The sequence below is a fragment of the Portunus trituberculatus genome, chromosome 15, assembly GCF_017591435.1.
Source record: "Portunus trituberculatus isolate SZX2019 chromosome 15, ASM1759143v1, whole genome shotgun sequence".
NCBI lineage: Eukaryota > Metazoa > Arthropoda > Malacostraca > Decapoda > Portunidae > Portunus > Portunus trituberculatus.
This window is the reverse complement of record NC_059269.1, coordinates 13,284,637-13,307,631: the sequence shown is the minus strand read 5'-3', so window position 1 is coordinate 13,307,631 and position 22,995 is coordinate 13,284,637. Positions and strand designations below refer to the sequence as shown.

The window sequence follows — 22,995 nt, the reverse complement described above, 5'->3', positions numbered from 1 at the left end:
GTTAAAAGTGACACATTTTATCTTAACAATATATTACAGCCTGAACAGCAAATCAATGAATCTACTATTAACCTCATCAGTATCATGACACAGCTTCTTATTCATTCTGGTTACTATTTGGTGATTTTATACAACTTCAGAAACTTATATGGGGATTAAAATAGTGTTGCTTCTGGCCATTAATCTTCTCACCTCCACAGACCCTCCCTAATGTCAATAATATCGTCTAATCATACCCAAAACTCAAGGAAAAATGGGGTTAACTTAAATGTTGCATGAAACAATAATCTACCAGTGACTTTATATTCCCATCAAACACCAAATCATGACATTCACGAGGTGCCCTTCAATACCATGGCCCAGAGCACCTGAAGGGTTGATTACAGCCACGTATGGAGTACCTGAGATCACGGTGAAGAAGGACATGAACACAGCAAACAGCAGCAGCAGGATGAACATGGTCACGTAAACCATCACGGACATGACATCACACACGCGGGGGTTGTCATCTCTCGTTTCCGGGGTTTCCATTTCCCTGCACCAAAACCCGCTGCTTCTCCATTCGGCCCTCCATCCTGACAAGTTTCTTTCGTCCGGCCAGCACCCCGCCCCCCACCAGCCCGGCTCCTCCTCCCCTACCCTCCGCCTGAGACCCAAAGGAGGAGGAATACTACGTTGGCGAAGGATTCTGGCTGGATGGACTCCCATGGCTGCACTAACACGAGACCCAGCTATCTTTTCAGTATGTTATTTCATTTTCCTGCAAGTTCGAGTAATGAGGAAGTGGAAATAACACAATGAGACACTGCAACTGCACTCAATGTCCAAATGTCCAAAGCCGCATGCTGTCTGTCCCGCGTGCCAAGACTCTCAATGCTGCGGCTGTATATACACGAGTCAGGTCAGATACTGTCTAAGAAATCCTAATGGAGTAATGATACATAACACTGGGAAAAGAATCAACACCTGGGTGCGCATGTTCCTGGACACGTTTCTTTCTCACCGCCCCTACCACGTCACATCTTTGGTCCAAGAGGTAATGGGAAAGTGCAGGTGTTATAACAAAACTGGGAACTCTATACTATGCCATAACACCTGCTGGTCCACTAAACCATTGTGAAGGTTTCAATTTCTGATTTTCTAAACGTTTAAAACATATGGCAAATAAATAAAATAAAATAAAATAAATAAATAAATAAATAAATAAAATAATAAATAAAAAAAAAATAATAAACAAATAAATAAACAAATCAATGCAAAATTCCCCCCAAAAAATCAAGTGTAACATTTTTGTAGCCAGATTAAAATAACGTAAATTCAAACACGACTTCACAATATATAATAAACTTCCAAGAACTAGAATTAAAAAGCTGTTTAATGGCAGTGACAAAAACACGTACTGGCAACATTAAAAAGCGTGACTGATATAAAGCACACAACATGGAGAGAGAGAGAGAGAGAGAGAGAGAGAGAGAGAGAGAGAGAGAGAGAGAGAGAGAGAGAGCGCTACTGGTCACTGAGAAGCTATCCCTCCTTATCATTTATTTGATTTCACCACAAAACAAACACAGGTCAGATATAGTGCCTCATTGAATCTACTTTACACAGATATTGGGATTCTGCTCGTCTTCTAAGTTTCATATTATAATGTCTTACTCCCCTCCCCTCGTTGCATTGTCAATGAACTTCTATATTTCAATAACGAAACTAAGATCGGAAGTAATACCAACGGCTCTGCACTGAAACTAAAGAATCTTAGCAGCAATAGTGGTTTTCTCTTCTGGGGATATATATGTACTAAGTTACTAAGTTTCATCGAATTACGAAAACCTTGAACAAATCCATAGGGAACGAAGACCTTTATACTGAGAACTAATTTAACTAAAGTAATACGCATTTTGTTTGCAACTGCCTTGTAAAAAAACGTGGAAGATCAGTTAAGGATGTAATATTGTAATGAAAATAGCTACAGCTGAGTTTCTTTGGCAACAAGGGGTAATGCAAAATAGCTATAGCTGAGTTTCTTTGGCTACAAGGGGTAATGCAACTTAGATTATGCAAGTAGTGATTGAAATTACAGTGCGTGACTTAGGATGTAAACAACACACGGAGAACCAAAGCAAGTCTCACATTCCGGCACTCAGGAACATGACACCGGGTCTTTCCAGCCGAGACTCTTAGCTTCCACGGAAAATTACTCAGATAATACGTATATATCTCAACAAACACTACTACTATATACCACTATTACTATCACTACCATACCACCACCACCAACAACAAGAACAACTACTACTACTACAACGACCACTACTATCACGCTTCTTCGCATCCAGAGACCTTTGATAAGAAATGACACTCCACCATCATGTTTGCCAAGCACCAACACTGACCACAAGCCCTGGTGCATGTGGGTGTACCTCATTGCGACTCACTAATTGCTTTTCACCGGGTTCCATGATACTAATTTCCAGGCCAAAATTACATGCAATACTCAACATGTTTACAGACCTGTCTCTTCCATGACAAGCTCACCAGTGACGGCCAATTTAACGACGTCACGATGCTTTTTATAGAATTTGAAAGTATAATCCACAGAATATCTAAATGTAAATGTGGTCTCAATAGTTTTTCCCACTAGAGTTCCCCTGAGACGGGAGTGATGGTGGGTTGATTTCAGTGTGAGGTTCCTTTTAACGAGTCGTGTGTTATAACTTAAGTGAAACTGAAGGAAGTTGAAGGTGCTTGTTGTGAGGGTCGAAGTAATAATGTTGGTAATAGTGACGGTGATAAATAATAATAATAAGGCATAAAAAGAAGAAGAAGAAGAAGAAGAAGAAGAAGAAGAAGAAGAAGAAGAAGAAGAAGGCAAGAGATTATACATGTGTAAAACAAAACTGAGTATCACACATTTCTCAATCTCGAAGACAAAATACCGACATAATATTGACAGAAAATAACACGAACTGAGAAAGAATATATTAAACCTCTCTCTCTCTCTCTAAACTAATCTTCATCCCTCGAAAATCTTACTTATCTGGACGAAACTGGATTATTCATTTGTAAATCAACTCTACGCGTTCAGTTTCCTTCATACATATACATTGTCTAGTATAATATGAACGTTGCTAGGGTAAAATGCGCGTTCCTTTACCGTAATACGATCTCTCTACCTCCTTATTCCTCCTCTACCGGTTCAACTTTCAGTAAATACAACATAAACTATACTCCTATGTCTTCATTATGACATGGCAACACCGTGTTTGTTATCAGTCACTAACTCTACAGAGGAGAAAACAAATGACAGTCACAACGTCATGAAGTCTTCCCTCGTAGAAAGCACAACAATGACAGTTCACTACATCTCACTGCGTCTTCCTCTGCCGCAGTCAAATGAGTCAGTACAAGCTAACTCTTCTCTTGTGGAAATAGTGTGGCAGGAATTACGATCTGAAGCGAGAAGTAGGTATAAGAAAGGTAAAGTTATGTTATCACTGTCAATGTTATAAGGATTGCGCGGGAAATTTAAACTTTATCACTGTGGACCAATGCAAGACTAGTTTCACACTACACTGCACTTTGATCATTGACTAACTAACGAAAAAAAACATAATAAATTGTAATGGAAGGACCAATGCTATTCATGCTATATGCCTCAACACTACACGAAAAGCTACAAAATAAAAACGAATTAAGATTGAACTAATGAAATAGAGAAAAGGTACAACAGAAGAAGCGAACTGTCGGCAACCTGTGAACCTGTGTCTACAAGCGTTCATACCATTTAAATTCACTACACTACAGAAACTAAAAATATAAACTAACAGCAGCGTAGAAAAAAAAAAAAAAAAAGAACGAGGTGTAATTTCTCTATTATTCACACACTCATTTCAGTACGATACACAGGCAAAATTATCACAAACCAGATGCAGAATAACAATAATAAAAACACGTGAAAAACAAAAGAATACATAATCAGCATCTGCCATTGTACGTGGAGGATGCGAGAAGGGAAATGCAGTTCATTTACCTCAAAGAATAAACGTATAGTAAAAGAGACACGCATGTGGTTTGAGTCAACTGGTTAACGCCCCCACTCGGCAAGATAACACGTTAGCAAGAGGCAACACACTTGTACACCACCACCACCACCACCATCATGATAGCTAATACACCTGCTCCATCTCTCAACACCACAGCCAGGCGAGGTGAATGTTCTTCGTCAGTTTGATTATGAAGCAAAACATGTGTCTTTTCATGCTGCCCAGGTTGCCTAATCGGTCAGGCTGGCTTGATAAGGGGTGAAGTGCATCGGTGGTGTTATCTGGAGGCAATAAAGCACACGGCACGCGCACAATACGCATTACACACACACTCACACGAGGCACGCTGCGGTATTAGATGGAAGTATTAGTTTCTGTTTAGCTTCCCTCAGAGAGAGAGAGAGAGAGAGAGAGAGAGAGAGAGAGAGAGAGAGAGAGAGAGAGAGAGAGAGAGAGAGAGAGAGAGAGAGAGAGAGATATTACTGCATCTATTTTATCATGCAGTACGATACACTGTAAGCATCCAGCGCACAACATGCTACAACCACCACGACCACCGCCGCCGCCACCACATCCCCAGGACTCAAGACGCCCCCAGCCTAGCGCCGCCGAATGACTGAGGAGTGAGGCCCTTGGCGAGGGAGGTGCAGTGGAAGGCGGTGATGAGGTACACACACCCTGCCCGAACCCCGCGCGATCTTCACTGTGACTAGCTGCTGCCGCCACCTCTGCCGCCGCCGCCGCCGCCGCACTTGCCCCGTCATCAACACCCCACTTGTTCTCACCACCACCACCACCACCCACCCGCCTGTGCTCTACTCCCGAGATAATGAAGCACATCAACCAGCATGTAACATGCTAATCCTGCCATCTCCACACAATAAGCGGTAAACAGTAAGTACATAAATAATGCGCATACAAAATCTAAATACAACTTAAGGACATCTCAGCATTAAACTGAAGGTTATATTCATATTTTTCAATACTCTGAAGTTCTATTAGAATTTTAAACGGCCAAGGAGATGACAAACTATCACTGGAATCACACAAAAAACACCTTAATTTGAAAACACTGCATGACAACGTGCAGAGCCTCCGAGTACTGTAAACAAAGCTGCGGAACTTTTAGCAATGCAGAACTAAATAAATAATTCACACAAGTACAAAACGAAAGACAGTGCGCGTGGCATGATAACAGTACACATTGACAACAGACTGATTTACGAGCCGCGTCCCTGGGCTTGCCACAACAACTCTATCAGACCCCCACCCCTCGCTCGTCCCCCTCGCCTCAGTCCCTGCACCACCACGTTACTGCCAGGTTAGTTATTGCCACACAGCTGAAGGGTCGCGTGGCCTGCAACCATCACGTGTCAGGATGCTGCTGATTCTGTTGCCTATGTTTGTGTTTCGTTGACTTTCCAAAAAAAAGACAGCTGAAGACAAGTTGGTTTTATAAGTAACCCAGCAACTCTAGTTCTCGCTACTCCAGGCAGCGAGTTGAGGATACAGCAATTTTGTTACCTGTGTATGTGTGTTTCGTTATGTATTTATTTTTTCAAAGCGTTTACTAGAGAGAAGACAACCAACTTTCCTTTACAAACTACCCAGCAACCCTACAATTTTTGCTTCTCCAGTCCGTGAGTTATTAGGCCACAGCAATTTTGTTGTCTACGTATATGCATTTCGTTAATTTTCTCAAGCACTTACTAAAGCAACTTCCCTTTACAAATTACTCAGCAATCGTTACAATTCTAGCACGTTTCCGCTTCTCCAATCCGTAAACCGAGGGCTGCTCATTTTCTTTTCTTATTTACGTACATACATGCATTTCGTTAACTTTCCACTCACAAACACTGCATCTCTTTACAAGGTTTTAAATTTGCGCTACACATTAATTTGGTTTATTTTACCTTTTATCTTAAAATTACTAATATTTCAATTTCATAATTCAGCGCCATATGACAGCTGCTGAGGCGCCAACGTAAGTTCTCTAATCGCCATACAAAATATACACTTCTCCAATCCGTGAATTGAGGCCACATAGATGCATTTGTGACTTCCAGCACGTGTCACTCGTGTACCCAGCCCTTCAAGAGTGGCATGATTACATCCAGCGTGGAGTGGAGTGTTGATATGCGCATTTTTATCTCAAGACTTACGTACACACTAGAAGACCCGTATTTAGACACGCTTTGCTCTCTCACCACAACTATTTTCAATCGGGAAAGATGATTAGCTGGGTTCTGAAGAATGTTTCTGCGGTTATCAATGAAGAAATCTTGTAAATCTGTCACTAGACTCGTATAAACACTAAATAACTAGTTCAACTTCAACTAGAGCCTTTTCGAAGTAGAGCAGGTGAAACCAGATGTTGTATGGTTCTAGAGCCGACGAGGTGTATGATGTAAGGGAAGCAGTGACGGGAAGAGGCGTGGAGTGGGTGCCTCGCGGGTGCTGTCCCCTAGCCCAACACACCAAGACTTTGACAACACTACCTTTCATTCTCTTTCCCAACTACTAACACTGAAAACACAGACTCTCTCTCTCTCTCTCTCTTCTCTCTAGGGGTTCCCAGGTGTGCCCGTCACTGATAGCTTCCTGTCCCTATGAGAAATATTAGTGCCGGCAACTGTCCCTCTGTCTGTGTTCCCAATGCCGATGCTTAGTAACAAGTAGCCACAGTAGCCATGCCAGCACATACAACAGTCACACGCACTCAGCACAACACACCGGTGATCACTGCATTATTTTGACACATGGAACGATTTCGATTGTTTGTACTCACCCCAAGCTTTAGTGCAACCTATTAGTCACGGTTAGTAAAGCTCATGAGGTTAGTGCCAAACTGTTAGTACGTCCAGTATACGGATTGGTACACGGTATGCGAGACGCAGATGGAGGTGAAATGAATGAAATGACACAAACACACACACACACACACACACACACACACACACACACACACACACACACACACACACACACACAGATAGACAGATACAAAATTTGCTCTCATGCCAACGCTCTCATAAAAAAAAATTCCATCTCTTATTGTCACTTTCCCTAAATATTCGCGCAATGCATCACTCCTCTAACTCTGACTAAGAATAAAGTACTTCCGGCATTACACCTCCACCGAGCCCGAAGACTTATGGTACTATTTTTAATCTTCATTGCTTCCCTACCCATTTTACGCTTTTTTTTTTTCTGATATCCATAAATCTAACGTCTCATCTCTGCAAAACAGCTTCAACGAAATAAGAAGTTCAAAATAGTCACCACCAGTACCAGTAACCCCACCAGCTGACTCCACACACTCCACATAGACACCTGATCCACCCGTGTATGAAGCAATGCAGACGCAGGTGTGCGACTCAACACCTGCGCCCATTCTATACTGAGTGAAGTCAAAAAAGCTTTTTTACTATGCGTCTTATTTCCTTCACACTCCGTCGCAGTGATGTATTGCTATATGCTAGAGTTATTCTCAAGTTTTCTGTTCTTTAAAAATTCGTGACAATCTTCTGCCGCCTCGATACATAAGCCTTTCTAATTCCCTTACTTGATTCTTGTCATACTACTGCTAATCTGGAACACTTTGCATCTACCTGGCTTTCCACTGTCCCACTTCTTAAATAAAGGAATACCCAAACACCTCTGGAATGGAGTTGACTTTCTCTAAAAACTATTTTTTGTTTTTCTTTAGGGAAGGAATGCGATTAGTTTTCTTCTGATGATGTTTTGTTCCCTTAGCCAGTTCCATTTATATGTAAAGAAGTAAATCTCTCTCTCTCTCTCTCTCTCTCTCTCTCTCTCTCTCTCTCTCTCTCTCTCTCTCAATCCACACACACACACACACACGTCAGAATAGTTATGAAGGCGAGGAGCAACGAAATCAAATCAAATTAAAATAAGTCAGAACCCACAACAGTTTCGGCTTAAAACTGTGGTCAGTGACTGTCTGATGTAAGGCGCGTTTGGTACACAGCGCCGCACAGATCAACCGTCTGGTGCGGTTGTGGAGCTGGTGGGCGGCAGATCCGCCTCCTTCACCCTCTGATGGTACAACGCCACTCAAAACATACTTAAAATATATACTTGATACACACGAAGACGGAACAACTAAAAGTCTGCAGCAAGCGAGATAAGAAAAGCATAGAAGTTATGAGCCGAGTGACACAAGGCACGTGTTCAAGTATGGAGAGCCGCCAATTAAGTGGCAGCCAGCTCTCCACTGTACAATGCACCATCTATTATGGGACTCGCCTGGAGGTGGTGCTGGAGGTCGCACTCCACGGGCACGGCAGGCCAAATTACAACAGGTGTTCCCCCGCCCACGACACAGGCGTCACCATGACGGGTTACCAAACACACACACACACACACACACATCCACCATGATGACGCAAGAGTACGCACACTGTTACGCACAAGGTCAGCTGTGGTTAATAAATTTGTCTCGTGCACATCATCATCCGTCAATATCTCACTGCAGGGGGTTCAGAGCTTATGGTTCATGACCACACGGAAATGTGCAATTCTCTCTCTCTCTCTCTCTCTCTCTCTCTCTCTCTCACACACACACACACACACACACACACACACACGTGTGTACGTGTGTGTGTGTTTGTTCATTTACATTTAATTTAATATCGATTTATTTAACTTAAGTGAATGAGAGAGAGAGAGAGAGAGAGAGAGAGAGAGAGAGAGAGAGAGAGAGAGAGAGAGAGAGAGAGAGAGAGAGAGAGAGAGGCAAGCGTGGGTGGAGGGAGATTAGGTGATCAGTGATGGCATGCACAATGAGCCAAGACACTTACAGTCGAGCATGTCTGGGCTCGGCTAGGGGGGGAGGGGCGCGGTGAGCAGGGGCCAGCAATCAGATGAGTCCTCGGCACCGCGAATAATGGTTTGCACATGGACACACTCACACCAGGTCAATAGTTTAGAGTCCAGGTTATGGCAGGCCTGGTTATATCAACACAACACTGAGCACGACACTTCCTTATAATGCAGCGGTCTTTGATGCTTCCCCTTTGGCCAACCTCCATAACATATCAGTCGTTACGCTAGCAGACCCACCACGAGTAGAAGCCGGCGAGTGAGGTCAGACTGGGTCAACACACCGGGCAGCAGTGACCTCGAGGATGTGAGGTAGCGATGAGTATGAACGACACACGGCCAGGCGATGGTGGCCGAGACACCGGACAGGGGTTTGGGCCGCGGCACTGAGAAAACGCGGGAGCCAAGTTTTGTTGTGGCGCTGGGTGACAGACGGTAAGGCAGGATGGGGAGGGACGTGGGGGGCCTGGGGTACAGAAGCTCACACTGCCTCTCTTAGCGATGACGGCTGCCGAGATTTGCTTCCCCCCCAGCCTCCCCCTTCAAAAAGAGAACACTGAAGCGTCGCAGCAGCACAGTAACACGTCCATCACACAGCAACAGTGAGTGACGGCCGTGCGTTTTACAAGACTTCATACAGGCACACGAAATATAAACACGGCAAAATAAAAGGCAGACCCGATGCTATATATGGAGGAGTCATGAGTGAGCGCAGGCACGTAACACCGCCAGTTAAAGAGCCGTTTGGTTATCCTGTCGGGGTGAGAGAGGAAGAGGAGGACGTATTATTTAAGATGACAGGAGAGTGAGAGCAGCTCAACCAGTACTGTGGTGGTGAAGGATTAACAAGGGGGTGTCCGGCGTAAAGAGGGTGTGACCAGGTGGGCGAGAGCTGGCATCCTAGGCGAGCGAGGGAGGCTGGCGCAGCATCCCTCTTGCTATTGATTGCGGCCCTCTCACCCCCACACGCGCCTCCCTCCGCCACACGCGCCCCAGGCCTCGCTACTCTCATTGCTGCACTACTCCTGGCTTTGTAACAGCTCTTGCCCTAACATGACTCGCCACTCTCCATGTCTACACTTTAACTATACTCTCAGGCTAAAACACAAAATGAAGGCGAATATTGTACCAGTATCGCTAACAGGTTTTCTTTACGTATATAAAACTATTCTGTATACCTCGTTAAATGACAGTTTGAACATATCTGCACGTCATCTGTATACCTATTTATAAACCTGTCTACACATAAATACAATTTCTTTTGCATCTCTTCAAACACGAAGTTGTGAAATCAAACTGAAACGAGAAGCTGGAGGAAGATACCAAGCAAAGCCACGAACGGACCAAAGTTATGATATCGAACATGACGCAGCGACACAAATATTAAGTGTGTGTGTGTGTGTGTGTGTGTGTGTGTGTGTATTTACCCAGTTGTGGTTTACGGGAGGGGAGTAAACTCATGGTGTCCCGTCTCTATATCTTTTATCGAATTTCTCCTTAAAAGTATGCACAGTCCCAACCATTACATCCTCCTCATCAAGTTCATTCCAATTGTTCACAACTCTATGAGGGAAACTATACTTCTTGACATCTCTGCTACAAAAAAACCTTGAGAGGTGACATGTGGTATGTTGTAATGATGCCACGTCACATGAAGCAGGATTATTCAGTTGATACCGCCCGTATCCTGAAACGCTTACACATGATTTAAGTCTGGAATAATTCAAAATATCACATATGAACCCATTAATGGTATGGATAAGGTGGTGAGCGTGGGATCGGGCAGACGTCTACGCATAGTTTCGAATCTCACCACATACCGCTTAGAAGCTATGCCATTTGTCGAGTGGTTTAGTTACCTACATGTCACCATGATAATATGATAACCAGGTTCTAGGTGGTTACACCAAAGATGCGCTTGGGTGGTGAAATGGGCCCTAATATGTGTATCACTATAAATAAAATTGCCTGCGCCATTAATGGTCGGAAGTTTTAACAGCGCTTCCCACAATATACTCTTCAAGTATGCCTACAGGCACTATAGGCCATAACATAAAAAAAAAAAAAAAAAAAAACAACTAAAAGCATGAACATTTCCCTGAAATCGTAATAACATCAAGAGCCTTTTGATATCGAGATAAGATCTTAAAACCTTTGATCATACATTTCCAAATACTCAGTTAAACTTCTGCTTAATGATTAAGAAAATACGGTTGTTCATACTAGCAAATGGATGACACCATTACAATAGAACACAGCGGTAAAATATAGAGCTGGAAAGATAATGACAATGTTCATGACAAAATAGGCAATACTAATATGTAACTAATATGGCTGCCAAGGCTTGAGTAATGGTGAAACATATTTCTGCTTTCATCAGTAGGATAGATATGTCATGTCATGTCATTTTTTGACTTGACTATGTTCACCAAGAGGGATGCATAAAGAATTTGGATATGAATGATTTTTTTGTGCTTGTAAATGAGAGTATTGAGTTGAACAAGTCTCATCTATCATGACAGGATGTTATTAGATATGTTAACTAATAAACAGAAAAATTATATAGGCTAGTGTGTGGATTTTACTACTTTGTCTTGATACATACATATTGCACACAAAGCACACACACTTAGGAATGCACAAATACAGCATAAAGTACATTGAGGTTAAGTCTACATGGATCTGTTAAGCCTGGCAAGAAATGGACATGCTTCACAAACTTTGCTTCTCGAATAATATCTTACTAAATTCTCTTCAGTTTTTTTTTTCTCTCAGATATTTTTGTTAGTCTGAGTAATTGATTCTTCAGTATTGAATGTTACTTTTATCCCAAGAAGACAGAGTGATTGACCATCATGAAATATAGCAAAGAAAAAACACATCTATACAATGTGATGCCACTTTTCTAAAGCAAATAAGAAATAAATTAGTACACCAAAATAACAACCCAATCATCTTGTTTTCCCCCTCCCTCCTTGTCCTCCTTCACATTTCTCCCACTCCTCATTCATTGTCAAGTCCCTCGATACACGGGAAAAGTGAATGAAGACACTATCAATACATGTATATGGTTGAGTGTCAAAACTAAAGCTGTGCCAAACATCTTTCAATAGGCTCAACACTGGAGGGAGGGAAGCAAAGTGTTTATCAACATACATCACTCAGAATATACAAAGTAGTTGTAGAAATAGAAAAATAAATAAATAAACATCATAGATACCAAACTGGAGAAAAAGACACTGCATGATTTGCCAGAGTTCTGTACAGGAATTACCAAAACCAAGTGTTAAGCAGCTAACATCTTCCATGATCCCAGCCACCCATACACCTGGTGTGGCTGGCCTGCGGCACAATGACATGACCTGATGTGCATTCAACACAACATCAAGGAAAACATATCACAAGCCTCTGCTCACGGCAAAATGCAAGGCCAGTGCACTCGCTATACACAAACACACACGCGCACACCTGCTGGGTCACCATGGCAGCGGGGCGCGTGGTGTGCATCCCATCTCTTCATATCACACACCACATGGCAAAGCCTCTAATAGTGACCCCCAGAGGTACTACGCGACACACACACAAGCCACACACGCTCACAAACCCAGCAGTGTGGGGCAGGGTGAAAAATGCCCTCTCACCAGGCAGCACGGCAGGTCTGGCACTACACTCACCCATTCCGATGTTGTCCGTGATCTTGAGCGGCCCTCGCAGGTAGTACACTACGGACAGGACCAACAAGAACCACAGGGCCCACAGATAACTCCAGCTCCAGATTATTAACTCTTTAATTTTAGTGAAAAAACGGCACACATTCCCCGCCATTTGCTGCGGGGAATCCACTGTTGTTTTGTGTTGACGTTCCTCCAGCTGTTTGCGGTGGCGGGAATTTCGATCTCTCCCCAGGAACCAGTCCCAGCGAGACACAGTTAGCTTGCTAACTTTGGGTACTGGTATTCGCCATGATTTAAGATTAATTTTATACTTCTTTCCAGGATTAATTTGTGGCTTCATCGTCTCTCGTGTAATAAATGAATTCTAAAACTGAGGGATCTTGTCTGGTATCAGGTCACATCCTGTCTTGATATGAACTGACTTCCACTGTTCATACGTGACACGATAGTGCCACTGTGACTGTACCATTGTTTCTGAAGTAGCCAGTTTTTATATTTTCGTTTGTTTTCGCTCGCTCGGCATTATAGCTTTTAAATCCTATAAAATCTATTCTCTTGATTATGCACATGAACCATATCAGCTTATGAGATGGAACACACATATTATATGGCAATGTATAAGTAAAGAAGCCAGTTCAAGTTTAAGTTCAGTTAATGTTGAATTTCAATAAAAGTAAGTAATTAAGGTGTCAAAAAGTATAGGACTTACCTCTTCATGATACTTTTTCTAGTTGGGGAGAAAAAAAAAATTGGATTTATAAACAAGTTTCATAATGATAAAATCTTAAACCATCAAGACAAACATATCATGTAAACTGTATGTAACTGGTTATCTCAATTAAGATGGAAGAATCTGGCCAATGAAATTCTATTACTATTTGTGTAGCTACAAATTTGGCATCTTAATAATGGGCAATTTTCTGTAGATTATTCACATCCTAGACAATTCATCCACTCTCAATAACACTTCCTTTCTGAGTATTAGAGCCCAACAACTCTTCCCAATTCTGTAACTTTTCATTTAACCAACAATGTTAATTATTAATTACGAGAGGGTAAACAATAATATCACTTTTGAGAAGTATTTAATTAATATACAAAAGTAAGACTTTCATAAATGTTACCTTTCTAATTTAACATTCCTGATTCATAAATACTTTAAAGCACTGGAACGAGAGATAATGTCATATACAAAATTAATGTCTCTAGAAAAGAACAATTCTGGAAATATACACTTGTACATTTCATTTTCTTCACTGTTGCTATTGACATACAGTAGCAGCCATCACTCCAACCAAGTATACTGTGACAGGTCTGATTCACTAGGAGGAGTGTGCAATGACAGTGGAAAACAAACCTTAACAATGAAAAGGTTACATACATTTTGAAGTGAGAGGTAGTCTGTAAGTGAAATAGCAATGAAGATGAAACTTTGTACAACAATTTTGACCTGATGAATAAGCAGTAGCAACATGCACTAAAGGTGGTCATGTGTAACTAATCTTCTCAACCCCCCATTCATGATTTTGTTCTTTACAATAACAACTGCAGGAAGTACCATGGGACAGATGAGCATCTCTTACTCATAAGACTAAGTAATATATGTAACAAGTGTTGATAATGACATAACTATTCAACAGTGCATTGATTCATCAAATTGACATACTCGGTTGGAAATAAGGCTGTTGCTGACATGTACTGAAAACAATGGATAAAGAAAAATTTTTCCAGTTACTGTATCCGTAAATTATTTAATAGACACACATAAACACAAAAAGAAAGAATATAAAAAGAAAAGAATCTGCACTGAGGAGGAAGGTTTATGTAAAACATTATGGTCAAGTAAAATTTTGTACATCAAATTTTGTAAAAGTGGATTGCTTTAATTTTCTATTTTAAAAATGAGGCAATGCATCTTGTATTTCCTTTGGTGATACCTAGCATGTGTGGGAAACCACCACCTGTATGGAAAAACAATCTATAGAGAAAAAGGATATGGTTTATGTGAATAAATATTTTTTATGGTTGAAAATAGTGCAACTTATGAAAATATATTAAGTATAGCATTCCAATACAACTCCATACAGAAAACTGTACATCACCATTATAAATCCATTTTCATGTATTACAAACAAATTTCTTAAAATTCAGTCCAACTTTATGCAACTAACAAGCAGCCATGGTTTTACATCTTGAAAGGGAAAAGCTGGGAATATATTAGGATGATTGTGACCCCCAGCTATCCTAGATAGCAGGCATCTGTGCCATGGTTATATTAACAACAATTAGTACTGAATGGCTGTTTGGGTTCGGACATTCTTAGGTTTCAAAAATGAAGCTAGTTAATCTCATACAAGCATTCATCTCACAATACCAAAGCCAACATCCAGGTCCACCATAGTGAGTGCCAAAGATTTGTCCATTACCCACAATATTCCCTAAAAAATGCCCATACAACCTGGGCATTAACATCGTGACATCCTCATAGAGGCACAAAACATGCCCAGCAACCCTGAGACAGAAGCACCCCAACCATCCATACAACTCTGAGTGCTCCTTACAACTGGATTTATCTAGTTGAGTGAGTTCAGTGCCAGTGCCAGTCAACACTCATCCACAGGCATTCAGCTGCCTCTAAGAAGCAAATCAAAGTTTCATCTATGATTCCTAATCACCACTTGGGGAACAGGAAAAATGGCAAGGGTAATTAGGCCCCCAGCCCAACACCACCCTTGGATAGAATATAGAAGGATAAGAATATAAAGGATGGCACAGTGTAAGGTAAAGACTCCAATCCTCATTTCTAGAAGAGATAACTCAAATCTAAAAAACTATACAAAGTCTTAAATAAAGTATGATGTTCACTACCCAAATTCCAAGAAAAAACATTATGGATTTGTTATTTTGGTTAAATGCAACAAACTCAGTTACACTGACTTCTGATTCCCTGGGCAAGGAGATAAATGATCAAATTTATCTTTATATTAGTCCTAAAATAAATAAATTATTCAAATGTCATAAATACTATATGTCCACTGACAGTTTGACATTAATGCTAACACAATCATGTAAAGCTGTTTCAAGGTTCCTTTGAATAATGGCAATGTAACCGCCAGGAACATAATCTCTTATCTCCAGTAAACGCCACAAAAGTAAGGGTGGAAAAGAGGTCAGTGAGACTTACGTTGATGCAGAGGTTTTACAATAATAAACAAATGCAAAAAAAATGTACCAGTTATGTACTTTTCAAAGGGCCAAATAACTAGTTTTCATTGGTCTATGTACATAAAAAGACTAGTGAAGGCAACATCAAGTGATCTTCACTGAAAGCAAAAGCAAACATTTTCTTTCAGACTTCATGAGAGACTAACAGTACCTGTCACTATGGTCTTCATCTACACTCGCCACTACTCTTTTTCCCCTTGGGACTGGAAAGAGTAATGAGGGGAACTCGGCGAGGAGTTTTGCCTGACGGGGTCTTGGACGGAGATGGAACCTTGGATACTTTAGTGGGAGTTACAGATTCTCCTTCAAACCTTTTCTTTACTTCCTCATCTACGTCTGCTGCTTCTTCCTGAAAGAAAAAGAGAATTTCAACTTAATTCTTATAAACATCAAAATAAATTTATGTGCTCTCATGACTATGAATTGACAGATTCCAAAAACTTTTCTATACATTTTTTTTTCATGAGCAAATTCCACTGAAATGATCCATCTAACAAAACAGAAAAACTGACCTGACTTTTTGCTGGACTGGCAGTTGAAGGCAATGGTTCAGCCTTGGCAACAGGAGTGTTCTCATCACTCTTGAGGGACGGACCAGACAGAGTGATCAACGCTATTCTCTTTGTAGACTTTGAGCTGAAAGATAAATGTGAATAAGATCCCAATATCAAGATGGAGAACTCTTCTGATACACCTCACAATTGCATTTTTCCTTTTTAGAATGACCAAGGTTTAAGTAATTTTCCTCACCTGTCACCATCCTTAGATTTTAGTTATTATTTCTCACCTGTCACCTGCTCTTCTTACAGTCATCTGCTTCTTGGGTGCTTGTTCAGGGGTGCTTTCCACCTGCTGTTTCTTATGTGGTTTATCTGGTGTGATACTGGGAGTCTTTTCATTCTCTCCATCTTTTTGCATTGATGATTCCTTTGGTGTACTCTTGGATGGTGTTATGCTGTCTTTATTCACTCCATCCTTTTGTTCAGATGATTCATCTTGTATGGTCTTGGAAATCATGTTCTCTTTGCTCTTTCCATTCTTTTCTTCAGTAGATGATTCTTCTGGTGTGCTCTTGGAAATTGCTATGCTGTCTTTGCTCCCTCCCTCCTTTTGCTCAGTAGATGATTTCTCTGGTGTGGTACTCAAGTTTATTTTACTCTCTTTACTACTCTTCTTAGATGTCTTGCCAGAAGACTTCTTAGATTCTCCATCTTTGTGTGTAGGTGACTTGTCTGGGATATTGGTAGAAGACTTTGGATTCTGTGGCTTGTTACTGGAAGGTGTGTTGCTTTCCTCCTCCATCTCTACGTCTTCAGTGGTTATACAGTCTTCTGCCTTGCTGGAGTCAGTCTCCTTCTCTTTTTCACAGTTGGCTGTGCTATTTCTTTTTCCAACATAAGGAGTGCTGAGCTTCTCTGGCTTGTTACTGGGAGGTGTCTTGCTTTCCTCTTCCATCTCTACGTCTTTAGACGTTAAACAATCTTCTGCCTTGTTAGAGTCAGTCTCCTTCTCTTTCTCACAGTTGGACGTGTTATTTCTTTTTCCAACATAAGGAGTGCCAAGCTCGCCTTCGGCAAAAGACACTAGAGAACAGTACCCATCAGTTGAAGACATCACCAATATGCGCCCATCCGAGGACCTGAAAAAATTAAGCATATCAATAATTACTTCCACGATGACAGTATGAAAAAATGAGTGGAAACTTGAAAGAGAGAGAGAGAGAGAGAGAGAGAGAGAGAGAGAGAGAGAGAGAGAGAGAGAGAGAGAGAGAGAGAGAGAGAGAGAGAGAGAGAGAGAGAGAGAGAGAGAGAGAGAGAGAGAGAGAGAGAGAGAGAGAGAATAACTTACCATGATAGGTCACTGAGACGAGTATAGTGAATGTTGGAAAGTCTGCCAAATGGGACAGGCTGTTGAGTGTCATAGAGGAGGACAGCATTCTGAGTAGCAACGGCAAATATCATCCTGTACGGCAGGTGAAAGAGATTGGAGTACTCCTGCCATGGTTCAAGGGGCTCGTCCTGGAAGAGTTGGAAGTCAACCTCTTAGATAATAGTCAAATACATCCCTAAATTCACGTGAGTTCTATAAATTCCCACTACAGATGGTACATCACTCTGACACTGGGTATGATGAACAGAATAAAAGGTGAGATTAGGTAAAGTCTTAAACAAGCATGAAATGGTAAAGAGAAGTGATATGTGCTTGCTTCATCTAAAGAAAAAAAAGCAAGCTCTACATAACTTCCTTCCAAATCCACAACATACATTTTCCTGTGGTGACCCTTGTTCTCGAGGTAGAGGCTTTAGCTCGTATAACACTGGGCAGAATCTGACAGCTAGTGTGTACTTGTCTTTGGTAGGGAGATACAGGACAGGTCTGTTGGAAAAATTTTTATTTCAACAACTGTAAATTTTGGCACTTCAAGAAACACACACACAAAAAATAAATAAATAAATAAATAAATAAATAAATAAATAAATAAATATATATATATATATATATAAATAAATAAAATTAAGAAATAAAAAATAAAATAAAACAAATAAAGAAATAAAGAAAATAAATAAAAGTAAACGAATAAACAAATAAATAAAAACATACAAATAAATAAATAAAAATAAAAATAAATCAATGAATAAAACAAATAAACAACAAATAAATAAATAAAAAACAAATAAATAGGTAAATGTGGGCAAATACCAGGTAATCTTATGTAAATAGTGAGATGAAGAGCATGAATACAACAAAGACCTTACTTTGAAAGGCTGTGGCGAGAGAAGACGTAGGTAACATTTGTGATCTTGCCACTCTCTTCCTCCACAATCCCTGAGGGAGTGAGAAGCACCTCTCCATCTGGGGAGAAACTCAGGCGGCGACAGAAGGACTTCAGTGTGTCATCATAGAATAGCTTTGTTATCTGAAAACCCAAAAATAACAAAGTAGATAAATAATTAAATACCTTATGAAAAAATCAATGAGAAAAATATCAAAATACGGGAAGCTATAAGAACAAAAATTGTCATTTAATTATATAAGTGGCTATTTTACAGTCTGACTAACAAATCCACATAATCCTTACTTTCTCAGTAATCACATCCTCCTCATTTACTAGGGGTAAAGTAGCTTTGTACATTCTAAAGGCTATTTTCTTAGTTCCAGAACTGTATATTCTGCAGCACCTGCAAGGGTATAAACAACAATGATCTAAACACTAAGCATGCACAGGTATACAATATAAACAAGATATACACAATGTCTATTAAGAATGCATGTCATAATGAGCAAACAACTACTTTGCTCTCTCTCCTGCCAGATTGAAAGAACATAGCAGGATTACAAGTCAAGTGACTCACCTGTCAGAACACAAGGTGGCAATATATTGACCAAGAGGGTCCCACGCCACACCCTGAACAAATCCTTTGTGGTCGCTTAATATGTTAATGCTTTTACCTGAAAAGACATCCAACTCTTAACAATATACATCAAATACTGAGTGGGTTTGACTTAATATTTCCCTGCTCATGTCAGTAATAACAAGAATGGGCTAGATGGAGTGCTTACTGGGTACACCAGTTTTGTTGTTATTTTGATATGGAGAGTAAGGTATGCTGCAAAAATTAGCAAAACTGAGGCTTGTCCCTCCTCCTCCTTGCAGCCTTGAAGTTGAGTCCTGCCAGTCTGGCATAAAGACTGAATGACTGTACAAAGGAAATAAAAGCAAACATAGGAAATATTGGTGTAATACTAAGGCTGAAGAGCTGTGGTGGCATCTTTGTTTTGCAGATGATGCTCTCTTACTTACAAATAATGAAATCTCAGGTGCATAGATAGAAAATAGCTGAAGAGAGCTGTGAAAGGTATTATAGAATCATCTGTAAGAGATAAGAGAGAATGAAATATTCAAGTAAAGTATTCAAATTAACTTGTTAAACATTTTAGCAAGAATTTGACATTCCTTTTTATGATGTGCCAGGAGACAGACATACTTCAACCAAAATACAATGTGATGGAAAAAAAAACAAAATCCAACCTTTAGTCACATCCCAGACTATTGCAGTGTTATCCACAGCTCCTGTGAGGAGGAACTGTGAGCACGGAGACCAACACAGGTCATACACATCCTCCAAGTGGCCACGCAGCATCTTCCAAATAGTCCAGTGCTCTTTGTTCTCTTTCTCAGATTCTTCCATGAACATGTCAGATGAATCTTCTTTCTTCCAGAGTATTACTGCAGCCTCTGGTGATGCATGGGGAAAATACTGTAGTTTGTCAGCAAGTAATGCCACAACATAATATCTAAAGATTTCCAACTCTTAGAAAAAAAAATTACAATTATAACAAACATTTGGCAAAGAATACAAAGTTCACAACACATACATCAAATGCTATTCAAATTAGTGAATATTGTATACCAATACAAAATAGAAAGATTATCAGTGTAAGAGATGCCAGTCGTGAGAGATTATGCAAGAACAACTAATGTGAAGGGGCAGATCATAGATGAAATACCAGGAGCAAGTTGCATTTCCTTCTGCATCTGATGTTACCAAGAGATGCAGCATGTGGGCATCTTTATTCAAGCAGCATAATGGAAGAAAAAAAACAAAGCTACTCATATGTTAGAGATCAGGAAAAATCAAAGAAAATGGTATATAAGACACAGTTTGATGCAAGTATAAGATTTGTCACAATAACTTTACCATCATCAGCTGAAGCCAAATAATCTCCTTCTGGTGAAAATCTGACAACATTAACAGCCCGGTTGTGTCGCGTGAGGTCGCTGAGCACCTCCACACTCACTGCACCATTGTCCAACACATGCAGCTGCCAGATCTGAAAACACACTTCTTGTCAGTCCAACAGTAACAATTTCTGGACACCAATATAAATAGTTAACTTTCATGGCAAGTACATAACAATAATGTGAAAATAAAGGCATGCACAAGATTAATTATACAATGGTTAATATAGAACAAGATGATAATATGCCTGCTAAATGTGGCAATAAGTGCTATTACAAAACACAGCTGGCACCATCACCCACCACAACGTGAGTGTCTGAGCCAGAGGTGGCCAGCCGGTAAGAGCCATCTTGGGGGTTGGGCTGAATGTCGAGAGAAAACACCGGATCTCTGTTGTGCCATGAGATTTCAGGAATGGTGATCTTCATTCTGGCTTCCTGTGGACACAAGAATAACAATCAACATACAAAGCTATACTTTAACTCCTTCACTACCATGACATTTCTCTATATCAATTCTGGTTACTATTAGGTAATTTCATACCACTTCAGAAACTCATAAGGAGATTAAAATAGTGAAGATACTGGACCATTAACCTTCTGACCTCCATAAACTCTTCCTATGTAAATGAAATTGTCTAATCACACCCAGAACTCATGGTAAAAATGCATACCAGTACTGAAGGGATTAAACCACTCCTAAATCAATTTGCTGTATATCTTCAAATTTTTTAATGATGTCATTTAAATAACTATTATAATAGCATACCCCATGCTTTTATAGTAATGACTTGTAACTTAAGAACATTTACATATTATGCAATATATATATATATATATATATATATATATATATATATATATATATATATATATATATATATATATATATATATATATATATATTAACTTTTTTTGTTTTATAAAAGAAATTGAAAGGCTTTTTATGTTTCCAGTATCTCATTTTGTAAGTTATAAATATTTATTTAATAATATTCAACAATGTTCATGAACTAGTGAGAGTCCTAGTCATTCAGGGCTGAGAGTAAAAATTATTTACCTGAACATGTCAGAAGCACATATACAGCCCAAAAATTCATTGGTTGAATAAGTTTCGTAAATTAACTGCGATTTTGGCTGCAATAATTTCAACTATTTGCAATGAAATTGTTAGTATTTAATAGAAAATGGCACACGAAAAAACTGTATTAGAGCTTGTCAACACTAATCCTCAAGAACCACAATCTAAAAGTTTCCTGACTGCTATTTGATTTCGTCGCTTTTTCAGTACACTGTCTCTCTACATTGGTATTACAAGGACGTAACAACAACCAACACCTGTACTTCCCTAATCTCAATACAATAGGAGGGAGTAGTCACAGGATAGCATGCCATAGTAACTACCCCCGCAATCAAGGTTCAGGTGAGCATGCTTAGCCAGACTACTGCAGCTCGTAACAAGGTATTTCACATCCACAGACACACACACATATTTAACAGCCCACAGCTCCCTACCACCTCCTTAACCAAGCTTATAATAACTGAAACTTTGGCGAAACGATGTCCATGAAGAACTTACGTGTATAATGAATTACTCTAGTAGTGACAGAAGAGTGCTCATAACAAGACAAGGGACAAACAGCCGGGATATTTCACTACCTCTCGTTCCCGCGCAACTTGGCCAATGTTTATATTCTGATGAACACAAGACGTCGGTTCTTTTATATCTTTTTCGTATATCTATTTCACATACACAAATCTAAGTTACAAATAGCATCACATTAATTTTTCGTTGCATTTATTTACCTTATAAAGTTCAAAATATTATTAACTAATGGGTAGGTAATGTAGGGACTTAACGTGTAGGACTGTGGTTTCTTGAAGTATCCCCTATTTCTCTTACGATTTTCTCTCTCTCTCTCTCTCTCTCTCTCTCTCTCTCTCTCTCTCTCAGAAAACCAATGTATAGATAACATAGTGAAAATCTGTAATTCTTTCCTCCTGTCTGTTACCTGTCACTTTACTGGCTTGTGTTTCTTTGTTAGAGTATCACTAGAATGATTCAAACATCCTTAAAGATTTCTGGGAGTATCTGCTTTGCCTCCTATCTATTCCCTGTCTGTCTTTTGACGTGTGTACCTTCTGGCATTGATTTATATTCATGGTACAGACCAGTTCTTGTTGAAGTTCCAGTGGTTCCCAACCTTTTCTAGTTTGCGGCACCCTTGGCAAGCCTTTCAAAACTTCCCGGCACCCTTATAAGGAAATACATATTTAAAATCTCCGAAAAAGATGAACAAACGACTCACGAACTCAGCTAGTTAGCAATACATAACAGGTATGTATTGCTAACGAGCTGAGGAAGGAGGATATGTCATACCTTATGCTTCCTTTGCGTCACCAATCAGTACTGAGACATTCTGGGCTCTGGCCAGTGGCGACTCGCTGACTCGCTGTGCGCCCTGCC

General features: G+C 40.1%; 2 protein-coding genes and 1 long non-coding RNA gene across 6 annotated transcripts in view; 1 reads left to right on the top strand and 2 right to left on the bottom strand.

Annotated features, from left to right (window-relative positions):
• LOC123503987 (protein ST7 homolog) overlaps positions 1 to 13,130 on the bottom strand; it is a 21,589-nt gene extending 8,459 nt beyond the window's left edge. The window contains exon 1 of one of the 3 annotated variants that reach the window (XM_045254180.1): positions 12,563 to 13,130. In XM_045254180.1, coding sequence (XP_045110115.1) covers positions 12,563 to 12,902 — 340 coding nt within the window. In that variant the 5' untranslated portion in view covers positions 12,903 to 13,130. Of the gene's footprint in view, positions 1 to 401; positions 1,222 to 8,866; positions 9,355 to 12,562 lie in introns of those variants that run through there. The other 2 variants (XM_045254184.1, XM_045254183.1) reach the window with 2 other exon arrangements.
• Positions 1,355 to 16,201, top strand: LOC123503989. Its single transcript, XR_006674670.1, has 2 exons — positions 1,355 to 4,937; positions 15,916 to 16,201. It is a non-coding gene; the product is annotated as an uncharacterized LOC123503989 (long non-coding RNA).
• Positions 13,635 to 22,995, bottom strand: LOC123503986 (chromatin assembly factor 1 subunit B-like). Of its 2 annotated transcripts, none has more exons than XM_045254179.1 (12): positions 22,909 to 22,995; positions 20,832 to 20,966; positions 20,488 to 20,620; positions 19,818 to 20,024; positions 19,141 to 19,237; positions 18,867 to 18,966; positions 18,544 to 18,704; positions 18,052 to 18,163; positions 17,636 to 17,805; positions 16,575 to 17,426; positions 16,300 to 16,423; positions 13,635 to 16,136 (listed from the first exon to the last, which is right to left on the bottom strand). In XM_045254179.1, exons 2-12 carry the CDS (start codon positions 20,955 to 20,957, stop codon positions 15,954 to 15,956), a joined length of 2,265 nt encoding a protein of 754 aa, XP_045110114.1. In that variant the 5' UTR covers positions 20,958 to 20,966; positions 22,909 to 22,995; the 3' UTR covers positions 13,635 to 15,953. The 2 variants fall into 2 exon arrangements, with proteins under 2 accessions (XP_045110114.1, XP_045110113.1); XM_045254178.1 differs by lacking the exon at positions 22,909 to 22,995 and adding an exon at positions 22,108 to 22,233.